This window comes from Saccopteryx leptura, chromosome 4, assembly GCF_036850995.1.
Source record: "Saccopteryx leptura isolate mSacLep1 chromosome 4, mSacLep1_pri_phased_curated, whole genome shotgun sequence".
NCBI classification, from domain to species: domain Eukaryota; kingdom Metazoa; phylum Chordata; class Mammalia; order Chiroptera; family Emballonuridae; genus Saccopteryx; species Saccopteryx leptura.
This window is the reverse complement of record NC_089506.1, coordinates 131660138-131676395: the sequence shown is the minus strand read 5'-3', so window position 1 is coordinate 131676395 and position 16258 is coordinate 131660138. Positions and strand designations below refer to the sequence as shown.

The window sequence follows — 16258 nt, the reverse complement described above, 5'->3', positions numbered from 1 at the left end:
ATGCTTTTGCCATCTAAGGAAATACCCAGTAAAGAAAGATGATCAAAGAAATTGTGCATTCTGCCACTCACACTGTCACTTTCATTTCATGTAAATGAAGGGAGGGTCTCAGTGGGCTCAGTTTCCAGGGTTACAGCTCTCATCTAGCATTCTAATGCTACTTCACTGCTGAAGTCATGGCACATACATGAAAGCATTCAGTTTTGTTGTGAAGCTGTTGATCAAGAATGTTCAATGTTAAGAAAAAAGAATGCTTATTAAGTCCAGTTTGTAAGCTGCACTGATTATTTAAGAGAATAGTACTTTTCTTCATCTTAACCAAGTTTTCACCCCTTTTTATAATATGGGGGACATTGGAGGGAGACATGATAACAACCAAACAACATAAAGCCTGAGTTTGAAAACGTCCATCAAATTCTTCTTCCATCAAAGGCAGCACTCTTCTTCTATACAGGGCATAATCAAGAAATATTTCAAATATTACAAATATTAAAATATTTATAACTCATTTCATTACAAATGTGTGTATGAGTATGAGCAACCTTTTTGATTTCTAAATACCTACCATTTTTACTGCTCCATTGAATGCAATGAGAAGTACAGCAAAGACTGTCAGAGGGGCAGGCCTTAGTCCTGACCATTGAATGCAAAGAGAAGTACAGCAAAGACTGTCAGAGGGGCAGGCCTTAGTCCTGACCATTGAATGCAATGAGAAGTACAGCAAAGACTGTCAGAGGGGCAGGCCTTAGTCCTGACCATTGAATGCAATGAGAAGTACAGCAAAGACTGTCAGAGGGGCAGGCCTTAGTCCTGACCATTGAATGCAATGAGAAGTACAGCAAAGACTGTCAGAGGGGCAGGCCTTAGTCCTGACCAGTGTTCCAGCGCCAGTGCCCGTCATACATTTGGCACTGTCATGGCACGTGGAGGTATTTTTTAGTCAATACTGTATTTGCTTTAAAAAATATATATTTTATGAAAAATTTTCTTATTGGTATTCTGCCATGAAATACTTTACAAATCAATGTCTTTAGGGACATCAATATTAAGTACATTGGTCAACAAAGACCAATATGATGGCCAAATTATTAATAACAAAATATTCACCACAAGCTATAAGGTAAAGAAATTGATCAATCTCAGTCTCTTATAGACTCACATTTATTGAGCCTTAATGTGCCAGGTACTGTTAGCTCTCAGTATGCAAAGGTAACCAAATAAGACACAACTCCTGCTTAAGTAGAACCTACACTTTGGAAGGAGGACAGTCAAACTGTACAAAGTTTTAAACTATAAGAAATGCAATAAAGGGAAGGTTCGTTGAGAATTTGTGACAGAAAGACTTGATCTCATGAGGGACTAAGAATGGGAAGGAAATATCTGGGAGGGCTTCCCTGTGGAAATCACCTTTCAGCTAAGATCTGGAGAACAAACAGGCAAAGGGAAGATAATGGATTGGGAAGTTTCCTGGGTAAGGAGATCACATGAGCAAAGGCCCTGAGGTAGTAAATAGCATGGGAAAATTAAAGGGATGAGAAGGAAGCCAGCATGGTCTACAAGCTGAGAGCCCAAGAGAGAGTGGCCAGGGGCAGCAGCACAGCTGGAGGGCTGCAGGGGTCAGGCCACACTGCAGAGCCTCCTAGTGAGCTATCACATGGAACTGACCCTAGCACCTACAGGAAGTGCAAGTTTTAAGCAGAGGATGACAGCATTAAATGTAAAGTTTTGCAAGAAGGCACTAGTTGAAGAATTGAGAATGTCTTGGGTTAATGGCTCTCAGAGGAGCATAAGGTGGCCTGCACTCTGACAGTGAGGAGAGGTGAAGTGGTGATCCCAAAAGTGTTTAGAAGGGAGATTTTTCAGGATTTGATGATGGACTTAGACATGCGAATGAGAGAAAAGGAAACATCGGGGATGTCCCCCAGGCTCACATACCAGGATATTTGATTATTTTAATTTTGACTGATAACTCTTACGACTTTATCACTCATTTATGACAAAAGCAGAGTCGGACGTGTCCACCCACTGCTGTTCACACTCCCAAGGGGACTCTGAAGTGCTCTCTACTGTTTATCTGTTTGCCTGCTTATTGTTGTCCTGGTCCTGGCCTTGACTCATTTTAACTGCTAAAAGTCTCATGCTTTTTCATTTTAAAAAGGTTCATTTTAACATGTTAAAAGGGCTGTTTTCATTAGCTATTTGGAGTTTTTCTCCCATAGGACAGATCAGGGTTTAGGTCCATAATTCATAAAAATCAATCAATAAAATTATTCAGATCAGTGTGTTAAATACCCAGAGAAACCTTCTAGCTCTAAGATTTCCAGCTGCTATGTGGCTGCTACGTGCAGCCCCCTGGGTGAGTTCAGGTGGAACAGGACCCTAGTGCTGGCCTGGGAGGCCCAGGACCATGCCATGTCACTTACCTCACTCAGTTCCGGCTCTTCTCAATTTCTTTCATCTTGTTTATTTTCACAGATTTTGAAATTATATTTCAGACTTCCAATTTTTAGCCATCAATTCATATTCTGTTGAACATGTAATTTTTCCAATGTTTTTTAATGAAAATTTTGACTCATAGAAGAATTAGAAGTATAAGTAAATACATATGAACCTACTACCTGGGTTCTATAATTCATCTTTTGCTCTATCATCTATCAGTCCATCTATCCCTCAATTCATCCATAGCCATCTTATTCTTTGGTAGATTTCAAATTAAGTTGCCAACACCAGGACATTTTATTCTTTGGTACTTTAGCATGCATATTATTAACTAGAATTTAATATTTGTTTGGGGGTTTTATCTTTTTTTAGGTACAGTGAAATGTACAGATCTTAAGTATAGCATTCCTCGAGTTTTGACAAATGTATATAAATACTTTTGTAACTCAGACCCCATCAAGATAGCAGACCTTAGCATCCCCGAAGGTCCCAGTTCTCTCTGCCTTCTCTCCTAGCCCCACAGATAACTCCATTCTGGGTTATTTAACCATATCTTAGTTTTGCCTGTTCTAGAACTGCATATAGTGTCTCTGGCTTTGTTTACTCATCATAATGTTTTGCGGGGTTTTTTCCTTCAATTTTATTTTGTATTGGTTTCAGGTATACACTTAGTGGTTAGACAATCATATACCTTACAAAGTATTCCCTCTGTTTAAAATGCCCAATTGACATCATATATAGTTATTGCAATATTATTGACTATATTCCCTATGTTTTACTTACATCCCTGTGACTATTTTGTAACTATCAGTTTGTACTTCTTAATCCCTTCATCATCTCATTTACCTGGTCTCCCTACCCTCTTCCCCTCTGGCAACCGACTGTTTGCTCTCTGTGTCTGTGAGTCTGTTTCAGTTCCATTTATTTATATACTTTGTTCATCATTGTAATGTTTTGAGAGTCATCCCCATTGTATGTATCAGTAGTTTTTTCCCTTTTATTGCTGAATACTATTCTACTGCATCAATCTACTTGTTTATTTCTATTGTTGATGGACTTCTGGGTCTTTGTGGTTTAAGGGTCCTTTGAACATTAGTAGACAGTGAATATATGCTTTTGTTTATCCTGAATAGATAATTCAAGAGTAGAACTGAATACTAAGGAGTTGGGTCTCATAGGGTAGGTCTATGTTTAATTTTATAAGAAACTGCCAGACCTTGTTTCATAACAGTTGTAAAGTTTCATACTCCCTATCGCTCTTTCACATCCTTGACAACATTTCTTTTCAGTTTTAGACATTCTGGTGGATGTATAGAGAAAATATAATTTTTAAATGATTCTCCTATAAGAGGAAAACAATCAAATGACCATGAACTCTGTCTCTGTCTCTCTCTCTCTTTCTCTCTCTCTCTCTCACACACACACATACACACAATTTGTAGTGCCATTTAGATCCAACATAATCAGATGTTTATAAACAAAGCATGTAGCACAAGGACAGCAACTTTTGTGGGAACCCATAGTATTTTAAGTAATTAAAGGCTTAAAGCTATGAATTTTCTTTCCAAAAACAAGCTGTTCCTCTGAGCTCACCTGCAAAAGGTGGCAAGAATCACATGACCAAAACACAGAGCTCTGCCTGTGGTCCCCTCAGGACACAGTGTCAGAAACTCCCAGCCATTGTGGCGCATGGGTATAGTCTATACTTAAGGTTTTACACAAAAGGAAAAATACAAACACTACACTCCACAGAGACTTGCTGGCATGGGGACATTGAATTTCAATTTTTTTTCCTTTGTCTTAAAAGGCATGTAACAAAACCCATCAATAACAGAGATTCATACCTTCCCTAACATTTTAAAGAAAATTATATTTCAAACAGATGCCCTGCAGTGACCCAGGGGATATTGTCCTCACACCTGTTTAACAAGCCTTGGTTTGGGACTTCCCTTCTAGGCCTCACCAAAGTGCAGAGAGAAAAGTGACAAAGAGGAACCAATTTTAGAGCTAGAGGAAGCCTGGTTTGAAGTTGGGTTCTGCTGCATGATAGTTGCACAAGTCCCTTCATCTCTCAGAGCCTCAGTTTCCCTATATGTCAGAGGAAGGATGACCCTCCCTTGTGAGAGTGTTGTAATAACTAGGTTGCAAATGGAAAGCTGCTAGCCAAGCCAGTGACCCCTTGCTCAAGCCAGTGTGACCATGGGCTCAAACTGGTGAGCCTGGGCTCAGGCCGGAAGAGCCCGCACTCAAGCCAGCAACCTCAGGGTTTCAAACCTGGGTCCTCAGTGTCCCAGGCTGACACTGTATCCACTGCACCACTGCCTGGTCAAGCCATGCTGGGTCTTTAGTCTTAAGGAGTATTATCTATTTCCTAAAGGTGAGGATTTTAGGAGAAGGGGAAAATCTCAAAAGAATATTCATTAGCTTTCCAAATGTGTCCTTTCAGAGTCTTGGTTTCCATTGACCTCTGATCGGTCAGCACCAGGGCAGGAGGTCATTACTCATTGCAACTGGTCCTGAGATTGGCCATGGCGTTACTTCATCTGGTTTTGTTGCTTTCCTGGGCATGGAGCTGAAACACAACTGAGGCCCAGATGTTATCTCTAGTTTGACCAAAACTCTGTCTCTGTGGACAACAGACCTGAGGCTTTGTTCCTAAGATTATATGATGTAGGTCAGAACTTCATTGTCCTGAGGACTTAATGCTTAAGGGGATGGTCATGCAAGGGAGTCATATGAGGCTAGATTCCCATCCCTTGTTCCTCCCCTGAGGGGGTCAACCACATGATAGCAACATGCCAGGGGAGGCCATTGGAGGGTCCAAACTGCATGACCAGCAATATGAAAGGTCAGGAAGTTTAAAGCGCATGACCAGCGATATGCTAGGGGAAGAAAGGTCACCTGGGGGCAAGGTCCCATCTTATAACTGTCTATTGCTAGGCAACCAGGGCTTCCCACCTTACCTGACTTATATTCCTACTCTGTTCATGTCTGTCTAACTGCCTGCTATAGCAGAGTCATTCATACCAAGTTATAAATGACTGGTAGGTTTAGACCTCCAAGAAAATTTTTTTTAATTCTAAAATAATTTTTTTTATTCAGGTGAATCTTTAGCTGTAAAAGGGTGTGTTTAGAAGCGGCATGTAGGTCACCTGAATTGGGAAACTTCATTACAAACCTAGCACTGCCAGGTGTGACAGAGAAGGTCCTCATTGAGGCACTTACTAAGGGGATCTGAAGTGAGTCATGACCTAGGGTCTCAGGCAGCAGATGCTGAGACAGCCCTGCAGACCTCTGCTAGGGACGTGAGTCAAGGTCGTTTGGTTGGCCTTTGAGGAGTATTACTAGTGTTTGTGCTGTCTGTTGGAGAGGGCCCAGCAGAGACGCAGAGGAGCCAGTCTGGGGGTGATGGGGTTGGTGTGGGAGCCACGTGTTCAGCTCTAAGTGACAAATGCAGCACCCTAAGCTAGAGAAACCAGAGCCTCCTCAGCAGACAGTCTTGGTGCTTCTCCTCTTCCTGTCTCCCTGTGGTTTCTACTCTCTGTCCTACCCCACCCCCGGGGGGGGGGGGTGCAGGGGGCAGGGTTCGATTTTATCCAGAAGGCTGGGTTGGGCTATGCATCTTCTGGACCTTGGGCTTTCTCTGATTCCTTCTGGACAGAACACAAAGCCCACACGACCTTCTAGGAGCTCCACAGTTCAATCAGGTGGCCTGTGGGGGCCAGTGAACTACATGAAAAGGGTTTTTTGGATGTGTAACCTGGGGAGCCATGGCACTTGGTTACTAAAGGAAAGAGGTATTGTGATTCAGAGAGAAAAGCTAAGTACTTAAAGATCACTTGCTTTTGAACTAAAACTGATAAACAATTTGCAGGGCAGAAGTTATATTCATTTGGTATAGATAAAAAAATCACACTGCACTCAGCTTTGTAGCAAATGGTCTTTATCTGTAAAGGAAAAATAGAGCTGTTGTTCACAGAAGAAATACAAGGGTCCCATAACTGTGGGATAAATTAGTTATAGCCCTTAGTCACATTGAGACCAAGATCTCACACAGGCTGGCCATGTAATTGTTTCAGTAATGATGTGAATGGACTGTGCAGAATAATTCGTAGAAAACCCCTATCTTAACACTTCAGTTTCACATGAATACCCGTATTTCCCCAGGTATAAGACGCTCCCATGTATAAGACACACCTTAATTTTGGGGCCCGAAATTTGAAAAAAAAAGTATTATATAAAGTTATTGAACTCAAGTTTTATTCATCATAAAATTCATACAACTCCTCACCACTGTCAAAACTCCCAGCCATTAGCTTGTCCTCATCTGTGTCTGATGACGAATCGCTGTCTTCATATATTGCCTCATCCTCAGTTCCATCTATGGTATCTGCAATACCACAACCACTGTATAAGATGCACCCAGTTTTTAGACCCCAAATTTTTTGAAAAAGGGTGCATTTTTTACATGGAAAATATGGTATTTTCAGTGGTTCAATCGAGCTGGAACATTTTACATGAATCTGAAATATCTGGGACTTGTGGCTATCACAGTTGATGGTGTTAAACCATCCTCATCATCCCTCACCAACAGTCCTACACACTCACCTGTCTTATTTTTCAAGTTCCTTTATCCTAGTCGTTGAGTGGCTAAGTTATGTGATGGTCTGAGTGACTAGAAGTAGATGCGTTCAGCAGGAAAGCATGGTTATAAGTGTGATAGAGCTCGATACCCCCAGTAACAGAGCCTCAGTCAGTTGTAAACACAAGAAATGCAGAACCCCAAAGAAAGCAAAGATATTGTTTCCAGTGTTAATTACTTCATCCATCATATGACAGATACTTATTGAGTGTTAGCACAAAATCCCCAGCACAGAAACATTTGTTAATGAGAAAGAACTAGGTGCTAAACTGCATGAAGTTCAGGTCACATTGTGAAGGAACATTTTGTAAGCCACTCCTGTGTATAATAGAACATTTGGAGAGCTTTTTAGGAAGGCTTTTAGAAGAAATCCTAGGCTTAAATTCATCTTATTTTTATATTCCATAAAAATTGTATAATATGTATGAAATGTTAAACAGGTTATATATTAGCTTTATAAAAATCTTAAATTTTTGTTGTAGCTTTTTGCATTTCTGCAGACCAATAAAATGAGAACAGCCGACTGAAGATTTAGATGTCCTGCTTAGAAAATGCATCCTCTGAGCAGCTCCTGTTCTTGGGCTCTGCCAGTCTATAAGTGTCTGGACGTTAACAGAGCATTTATAATATTATCACTGGGTACACATCTTTCATCTGTTCATATTATTTGTGCAACTTCTTGCTCTCTTGAAGTCTTCAGAGCTTTTAAATGAAATTGTTTGGCTGAAAATGTAGCTCATACTGTATTTTAAATATCTCTCTCTTGTTTTACTAAACTTTTGAACAACATTAGATTCACAAGATTCATCGTGATTCAGGAGACAATCCTCAGACAGGTGAGACTACTTCAATTTCACTCTTAAACACCCAAGTGGGATTTGTGGGTTTAAGTCTACAAATTACTCTGAGGAAGTCTAGATGGACAGTCACCACCCCAGAACTTGGATTGCTAAAATCTGACTGCTTATATCAGAAGCTTGGAAAGCCAGAATAGAAGCAGAATCCCTTAAAAAGTTTTTAATATTCATTCACAGCAGCCTTTTCTACCTAATGCCACCCCTCCCTGGTTTTCTCCTTCTGGCTCAAGTCCATGTGGTGCGATAAACCAAAAATGGGGCGTGGCCGAAAAGGCCAGGGGGAGACACATTATTACACCACAATCAGTTTCCCTTTCTTTGCAGCGTCAGTGACTGCGGTTAGAAAATGTGGATGGGGCACTGGCAGGTTGGCTCAGTGGTAGAGCGTCGGCCTGACGTGCAGGAGTCCCGGGTTTGATTCCCGGCCAGGGCACACAGGAGAAGCGCCCATCTGCTTCTCCACCCCACCCCCTTTCCTTCCTCTCTGTCTCTCTCTTCTCCTCCCGCAGCCAAGGCTCCATTGGAGCAAAGATGGCCCCAGGCGCTGGGGATGGCTCCATGGCCTCTGCCCCAGGCGCTAGAATGGCTCTGGTTGCAACAGAGCAATGCCCCAGATGGGCAGAGCATCACCCCCTGGTGGGCGTGCCAGGTGGATCCCGGTCGGGCGCATGCGGGAGTCTGTCTGACTGCCTCCCCGTTTCCAGCTTCAGAAAAATACAAAAAAAAAAAAAAATGTGGATGGGCCTAGGCCCAGGAGTTGGGAGCCCTGAGTCACCATTTCAGATTCCCTCTCCCTCGCATCGTACCTTGGGCAAGACTGACTGACCCTTGGTTTTTCAGCCATAAAATGATGACTTCTACATTTGAAAGGTCTGGAATTCTCTGATCATTAGAGAGAAAAATTAGTTTACTATCAAAGATTTAAAATTCTTGTTTTTGTGCACACATAAAGCACATTCTCTCCCATTAGTGGCTTCCCAGCCGCTAATACATTAAGTCAGGCCTTAGGCTATTGTTTAATTCCTCTCCTTGATTAAACAATATTTTAGCCTACTTAGAAAGACTTCATTTGATCTTTCTGATCTTTGGTTTCTCTATTTGTAAAGTGAATTAACAATGTCCATTTTGTTGTTATGAGGATTAAAGGAGCCAACGTACATTAGCAGTACCTGATATTGAACTCCTCTCTTCCCTTCTCTTCCCTTCCCTTTCCTTCCCTTCCTTTCCCTTCCTTTCCCTTCCTTTCTCTTCTTTCTCCTTCCTTTCTCTTCCTTTCTCTTCTCTCTCCTTCCTTTCTCTTCCCTTCCCTTCCTTTCTCTTTCCTATCCCTCCTCTTCTCTCCCCTTCCTCTTCTCTCCCCTTCCTCTTCTCTTCCCTTCCAACCTGTCTCTTCCCCACCTATCTCTTCCCTCCTCTCCCCTCCCTTTTCCTTCCATTCCATTCTCTCTTGGATGTTTTAGTTCAGTGGTCCCCAACCCCCGGGCTGCAGACTGCTACAGGTCCGTGGGCCATTGTGGGTGTTGGTCCACAAAGAAAGAATAAATAACTTACATTATTTCCATTTTATTTATATTTAAGTCTGAACGATGTTTTATTTTTTAAAAATGACCAGATTACCTGTTACATCCGTCTAAGACTCACTCTTGACACTTGTCTCGTAAGTTCGACAATTATATTTTAAAATACCACAGTTTTTACGCCGGTCACATAATTTTATTTTGTGCATTTATCTGTCCCATCTAAAGGCTGGTCTGTGAAAATATTTTCTGACATTAAAGAGGTCCGTGGCCCAAAAAAGGTTAGGGACCACTGTTTTAGTTTATTTCTAACATTTACAGCAAGAGTATTATTATAACTCCCTTCAGTGCTTCTGGGTGCCAGAATATGTTACAAGCATTTTGGTATCCTTTACGGTGCCCAGGATTGCCTTGCACATAATAGACACTCAATAAATATATAAAACATCAATTATTTTAAATCATTGCATCTTGGAAAACACTGGTTCTACCATTTTATTAGTTTCTTTGACCTTGAGCTACCTGCATAATATCTCCAAGTTTAAATTTCCATGTCAGTAAAATGGAAATTATACTATGTAACTTTTAGAATTGTTTCAATGATTGTGTAAGAGATTATTATAGTTAAAGTAATATTAAAGCACTATGTGCATAGTAGGTGCTCAGTACATGGTGGCTATTTTTAAAATTGGTGACACTGTATCCCTTTTTGCCATAGAGTACAGCTACTTAGAACTTCTTTTTTCCTTTTTTCTGGATTTTAAATTATTTCCACAAGCATCTGTTGAAAGAGTGAACAACGAATTCTTTGATTTAAATGACCTTTAATGAAGAATAATTTCTTGAAATTTTAAAGCATTTCTATTGCTTAATTTCTTTTCATTTTAGCTGCAATAAAATCAGTATGAGTAAGCATCATCCATTTTTTAATAATTCTAATGAATGATTTAGGGTTCAACAAGACAACCTGGGCCAATAGCTTTGAAACTAACCTCTCACTTTAGTTTTATTTAGAAACTACATTTTGAGGAGCTCTTGTATTCTGTAATTTTGAATTAAGTCTTAAGTCTTCAATAAGCTCAATTTAATTACTATCTGCTAAACAAATATTAGGAACTTAGAGAATCATTAAGTCCCTGAATAGGCTAAAAACAAATGTCCCGTGAGTGACCACTATTCTTTTCTGAGGTTTGAAAGATGCCATACGATCCTAACAATATTATTTAAAGTACTGCTACCTATAGTTATATAAAGGAACACTGAAATTCATCTAAGGCTAGAGAAATTATCAAGGCAGAGTCTGGAAGATAAAATTAGGCAAAGGGATAGTAAATATTTTAAGTTAGATCATTTAAGACATGTCTCTATGGCTATGGCATTCAGATTAATTTTTTAATAGGATTGCCTTTCACTTCATGCTGTAAAAAATTTAATTCAGGCTTAGTTACTGATTTAGCCTTTTTTAACTGAATCAGATTTTTTAAGACACTAAAGCAAATGGTTAAAAAGGTGGTCTAGAAGAGTGTCCATGACATATTTATAAAGTGAAACAGCAAGTAGAAGAACAACATTATAAAATGATCCCGTGTGTGCCTAAAATGAAGGTACATATGCAAATGAGCAGATTAATATTAACAGCCAACATGAACTCTATAGGAGGCACTGTTCTACCTGCTCTCTGTGGGTTAACTTATTGACATCTCACAGCAACCTGTGAATGAGGTGCTGCAACTTGACACATGCGGATACTGAGACACAGGGAGTAACATTCCAGGGTTACACAGATACTAGGTGGATAGTGGAAACTAAAAATTTGGCAGTTTGGCTCTGGAGCTGGTCCTTTTATCTATCATGCTCTCTTACACTTTTTTTGGTGTCACTAGACAATTCTTTTAAAAAGCATTTCTTCTCTTTATCTCTCTTGAACTGTCGTTCATTGGTGTCTGAGAAATGCACTGTCCCCGCTAGATGCCTGTCGAAGCACAGGCAAGAGCGGTTCCGTGTTGGGAAAGTTTCTCTGCCTGCCCATGTGTTGCTCCTACAAGAAGCAAATGTACTGAAAGTGCGTGTTTCTGAAGCCAGCGCTGCAGACATTTTTATCCCTGGGTCCTCACCGGTGGCACGCAGTGTTTGCTTATATCTTGCATTAATGTGACAGTACATTTTTAGTGTTAAGTTCGAAGTCTACAAAGACTTGTGTAGAATATTAAGTGCTTTTTCCCCCCATTCACAAAATGAGAACAAAAATGAGTTTGGTTGTTGGAAATTGTTCAACTACAAAACTGCTTTTTTCTTTCTTCTTTTCTGAGATTGGTAATTTGCATCATTTGGTGAAATCACACTCTCAAGAAACCCTAGAAGACCACCTGGAGGCCTGACTTTCCAGAGAGGTCTGCAATTGATCCAGATTAGTTTCTCAAGTGAATTCAACTTTCTGGATCTCATTAGTATTTATATTTTAGTTCCTCAAATATCCCCATAGGAACCTTCACTAGTCAGTTAAATGTATTTGTACTTTCAGGTCAAATAAGCCCCCCAAAATTTCCCCTAAATTTTAATGTTTATTTTTAAAAAGTTTATTAGTGGAACTAAATAACCCTTGATCAGAAGCCCCATTTCCAACATGCACTGTGGTGCCATGAGAAAGGGGCATCCTTTTATAGCTAATATGACTGAAAAATTCTATGTGGAGGATAATTTGGAGAGAAAGTGGTTTCTTCTTTCTTCAAAAATATATTACAGTGCTTAAAAAGTAACCTTATGCCTGACCTGTGGTGGCGCAGTGGATAAAGCATCGACCTGGAAATGCTGAGGTCGCCGGTTCAAAACCCTGGGCTTGCCTGGTCAAGGCACATATGGGAGTTGACGCTTCCAGCTCCTCCCCCCTTCTCTCTCTCTGTCTCTCTCTCCTCTCGCTCTCCTCTCTAAAAATAAATAAATAAAATTTTTAAAAAAAGTAACCTTATTTTCTTTGGAGAATGAGGGGGGAAATTTCCAAGCTTCCCCTATGAGTCAGCTGATAACTAATTGCTTATCTGAACTCCTTAGAGTCTCATTCATTCAGACACAAGAACAGGAGGAAAGAGTCCATTGACGTGAAATCAATATCGTCTCGAGGCAGTGATGGTAAGAAGTTTTTCATATTTACTTGACCTTTTCAAAGTATAGAAACTGACAGAAGAATATATTAAGGAATTCGTCCACATATAACTAAAACCTCGACAAATAGGATTTCAACTAAGCTGGCTTGTCCCCCCATAGGCAGTAGACATTTTAGGCCTTGTAATTCTTTTTTACTTTTTATAGCCTCTGTCTTCTCACTGAAAGGACTCGTTGCTTATTCCTTGATGGCCTAACACATGCTGGGCCATAACCACGGAGCAGCTCAGTTTCAGTAACTGGGTCCCCCTCGGGTGCTAGTGGCAGAGGTGGGACCAGAGGCTTGGCTTCCCAACTCCAACACAAACCCAGCTTTCAGTGTGCCTATTACACACTCTTATTTTCTTAATGAAATGTCATGCATCAATTGTGAGACATAATTTAGCCAAATGTTTTTTTAGTTTAATCAGGCCTAACTAATCCACAGGATTTGCAGGGAGATAGGAAAATCAGGAATGATTCTGAAGTTTCATTCCTACATGCCTGGGAAGATATAGGAAATATTTACAGAAATAGTAAAGTCTCCATGTATGGGTAGGTGGGGGTTTAGGAGAAGACAGTAAGTTTTATTTAGTGGAGATGCCAAGGAAGCCAAAATGTAAGATTGGTACTCAGGGCTAACAGAAATGTGGATCTGGGAATCCAGGAGGTGACAAGTGAGCAGAGGAACATTTTCTAAGGGGGGAGGGGTATGTGTGTGTGTATGTTTGTAGGTGTGTGATCAAAAACAAAAACAGAGTGTCTGAGTCCAAGGCTTGAAGTGCATTCTCAGTGAGAGGGAGGTAGGAGAAGAAGGCTCGATGAAGAGGAAGGAGGGTTAGGGGTGAACTGTGTGAGTGCAGTGTCACCTGAACCAAGAACAAGAGGCCAACAAAACAAAGGAGATGGCTAGCCATGGTCAACGCTGCAGAGAGCTTAAGAGCTGAGAACAGATGAATGGATTTCACTCATTTAGTTTTTATTTAGCAACTGAGGACAAATTCTAGAGGTATGAGGAGGGGATGGGCAGTGACTAATGGGAAGGAGAGAAGTGGGGTGGCACCTTCAGGGGGTAAACAGGAAGGGCAGGTGAAGGTCTTTTCAGTTCTTTAGGTCGCAATGGGGAAGCTAAATATGAGGGAAGGGGCTGGACTAGCAAGAACCGAAGACCCTAAAGATCAAATGGATCATTCATACGAGAAGGTAGGTAAATTACAGGGTATGCAAGGGACTGGGGCCAAGAAGGCAAGGAAGATGGACTGAAATATTTTCAGGTGGATTGAGGGTATAGCATACAACGTTTTAGATGAAGAGGATAATGAAGGGGAGAATTTCAACTATATGAGGTCAGTTTTCATAGTCAAGTTGAGTTGCAGTCATCATCTCTACAGAGCTTGGGAGAGCTGTAGGTTTAGGAGTACAGCAGAGGTGTGTGATGTGCTGCTCTGGCTGCAGAGGACCACAAAGGAGGCTGAGCAGTGGCTGGCCTATCGGTATTGGCCAGATTGGCCCTATCTATAAATACAGATGCTGTCCCTCCTGTCGGTCTCACAAGGAGTGCAGGAAGATCTGATAGAACAGTGCTTTTGAAGTAAAGCTTCCACCTTTTGAATTTGGAACCACATATAAGCATTACTTGTTCAAAAAAATAAAATTATTTTTAAATGAAAGTTTCTACAGATTAGAGCTAGAACCACTATGGGTTCTGGGTGTTAAGAGCCTGAAGGCTCAGGGATGTGGAGTGCCTGGTCCTAATTCATACTGAGGGTGGGCTCATTCTCTTACCCCCTCCCCACCCCTACCACTTAGACCATGCCTCCTCTCCTACACTGCATAGTTATCCAGCTGCCTGGCCATGGCTAAGGACTGAAAGTGCTAGAACTGCCCAAGTTGGGCTTTAGTGACTAGTGGGGAATTGAGCCCTGCGGCATCATTAGGCTATTGGGGGTGGGGTTTCAACTTTGCTGGCATTTCCTTTGTGGACATGGGACTCATAAAGCCTTCCTACCACCAAAGTTCCAGGCCAGACCATCCTTTCCAAACTCTGTCAAGCAGTGGCCAAGCACTTAGCCTATTAGGATTGAGAGATGAGTATGAGTTAATTCATTGCTTTGTACAGGACAGTAGTCCTTTGAGGATCAGGCTCCCAGTTCACGACAGGTTCCTTGCTGCACTTAGCTGAGCTGAGCCACCAGTCCCAGATAAACCTTCTTGACCTCTCTCCAGCCCCAAGCCTGCAGAATCGCCACTACCCATCCATGGCAAGGATCCACTCCATGACCATCGAGGCACCCATCACCAAGGTGAGTAGCAGCTGCTGCCTCCACTCTACAGTCAGGATCACCCCGGGGCTATGTTGTGGAGATAAAATGATGAATGGCATACTACTGATATCATCCACTTTATAGTCTGGTAGGAAACATCCACTGCTCACAAAAATTAGGGGATATTTCAAAATGAATATGAAGTGATAAAAAAAAGCATTTGATTTTTTTAATTAAATATTAGAAAAGCAAACAAGTCAAAGAAAGTTGTTCAATTATGCAAATGAGATATAAAACCAACTTTTACTTCATTGGTGAAAATGCACTGTACAAAAGGCTGAGTATCTGCACGTTCCCTGATCCCCTCATTTTTTGAGCAGTGTATATGAAATGAACACAATAACTAAATAACATGTAGTTATAAACTGTAATAACTGCTATACAGGAAAACCGGGTTTATGAGAGGGAATTAGATTAGGGCCCCATTGTGGGCGGGAGGGGTGGTCAGAGAGGTCTCTGTAGAGGAAATACTGTTGGACATGAGACCTGGAGCATGCAAAGATATAGGTGACGAGAGGGGAGGAGAGGAGTCTATGCAGCAGACACAGCAAGGTGGCAAGCACTGGGTAGGGAAGTGGGGACTGGGGCCTTTGAGGACCTGAGGGAAAGCAGGGCAGCTGGAGCTTGGAGAGGAGATGGTGACATAGAGTTGTGCAAGGGCTCTGTTCATGCTGGCCAATTGGGCCACAATAATAAGTTTATATTATAGTTTATGAGTAATGGACACCACTGAAGAGTTTAAAGCAGGGGAGTGACATGATCAGATGTGCAGAGAATGAACTGGAGATGGCAAGAGAAGAGGCAAGTTAGGGGGCTTTTCCAGAATCTCAGGCAAGAAGAGGTGTTAGCTGTACTAGAATGATAGCAGAGGAGGTGGAGCAAAGTGAACAGATCAGGAAGTATTTAGGATAGAATCAATTTGACTAGGTGAGCAATTACATTGTCAGGGTGGGGAGAGAAGGGAGGGAAAGTGATATGCAATGCAGAGCCTTGCAGGCTTGCAGTGTGAGCAGGAGATGGGCAGACACGGCTCTTTAACTGCTGTGTGGAAGCCACGGAAAGGGGCAAAGCTTCTGGGCTTTCATTGTGTTATGTTTACTTGCTTGCTTTGGGCGGAGGGGAGCAAGAGCATGAGTTTGGTTTTGGACATGTAAGTAAGACATTCTAATAGATATGTCAGTATGGTGACCAACTTTTCTACAATGAAAAGGAGGACAAAAATAAATTGAAGAAAACAATATCGTAAATAAAAGAAACATTTTATTCATTGCAACAATAATACACTATGATATAAATGCATAATAAAAACATTTGTAACCTGACCAGGTGGTGGCGCAGTGG

The 16258-nt window shown here is 41.2% G+C and overlaps 1 protein-coding gene across 7 annotated transcripts in view; it reads left to right on the top strand.

Annotated features, from left to right (window-relative positions):
* PDE8B (phosphodiesterase 8B) overlaps positions 1-16258 on the top strand; it is a 297791-nt gene that overhangs the window by 257320 nt on the left and 24213 nt on the right. For all 7 annotated transcript variants that reach the window (XM_066381713.1, XM_066381711.1, XM_066381714.1 and 4 more), the window contains 3 exons: positions 7875-7917; positions 12504-12581; positions 14820-14896. In XM_066381713.1, coding sequence (XP_066237810.1) covers positions 7875-7917; positions 12504-12581; positions 14820-14896 — 198 coding nt within the window. The remainder of the gene's footprint in view (positions 1-7874; positions 7918-12503; positions 12582-14819; positions 14897-16258) is intronic.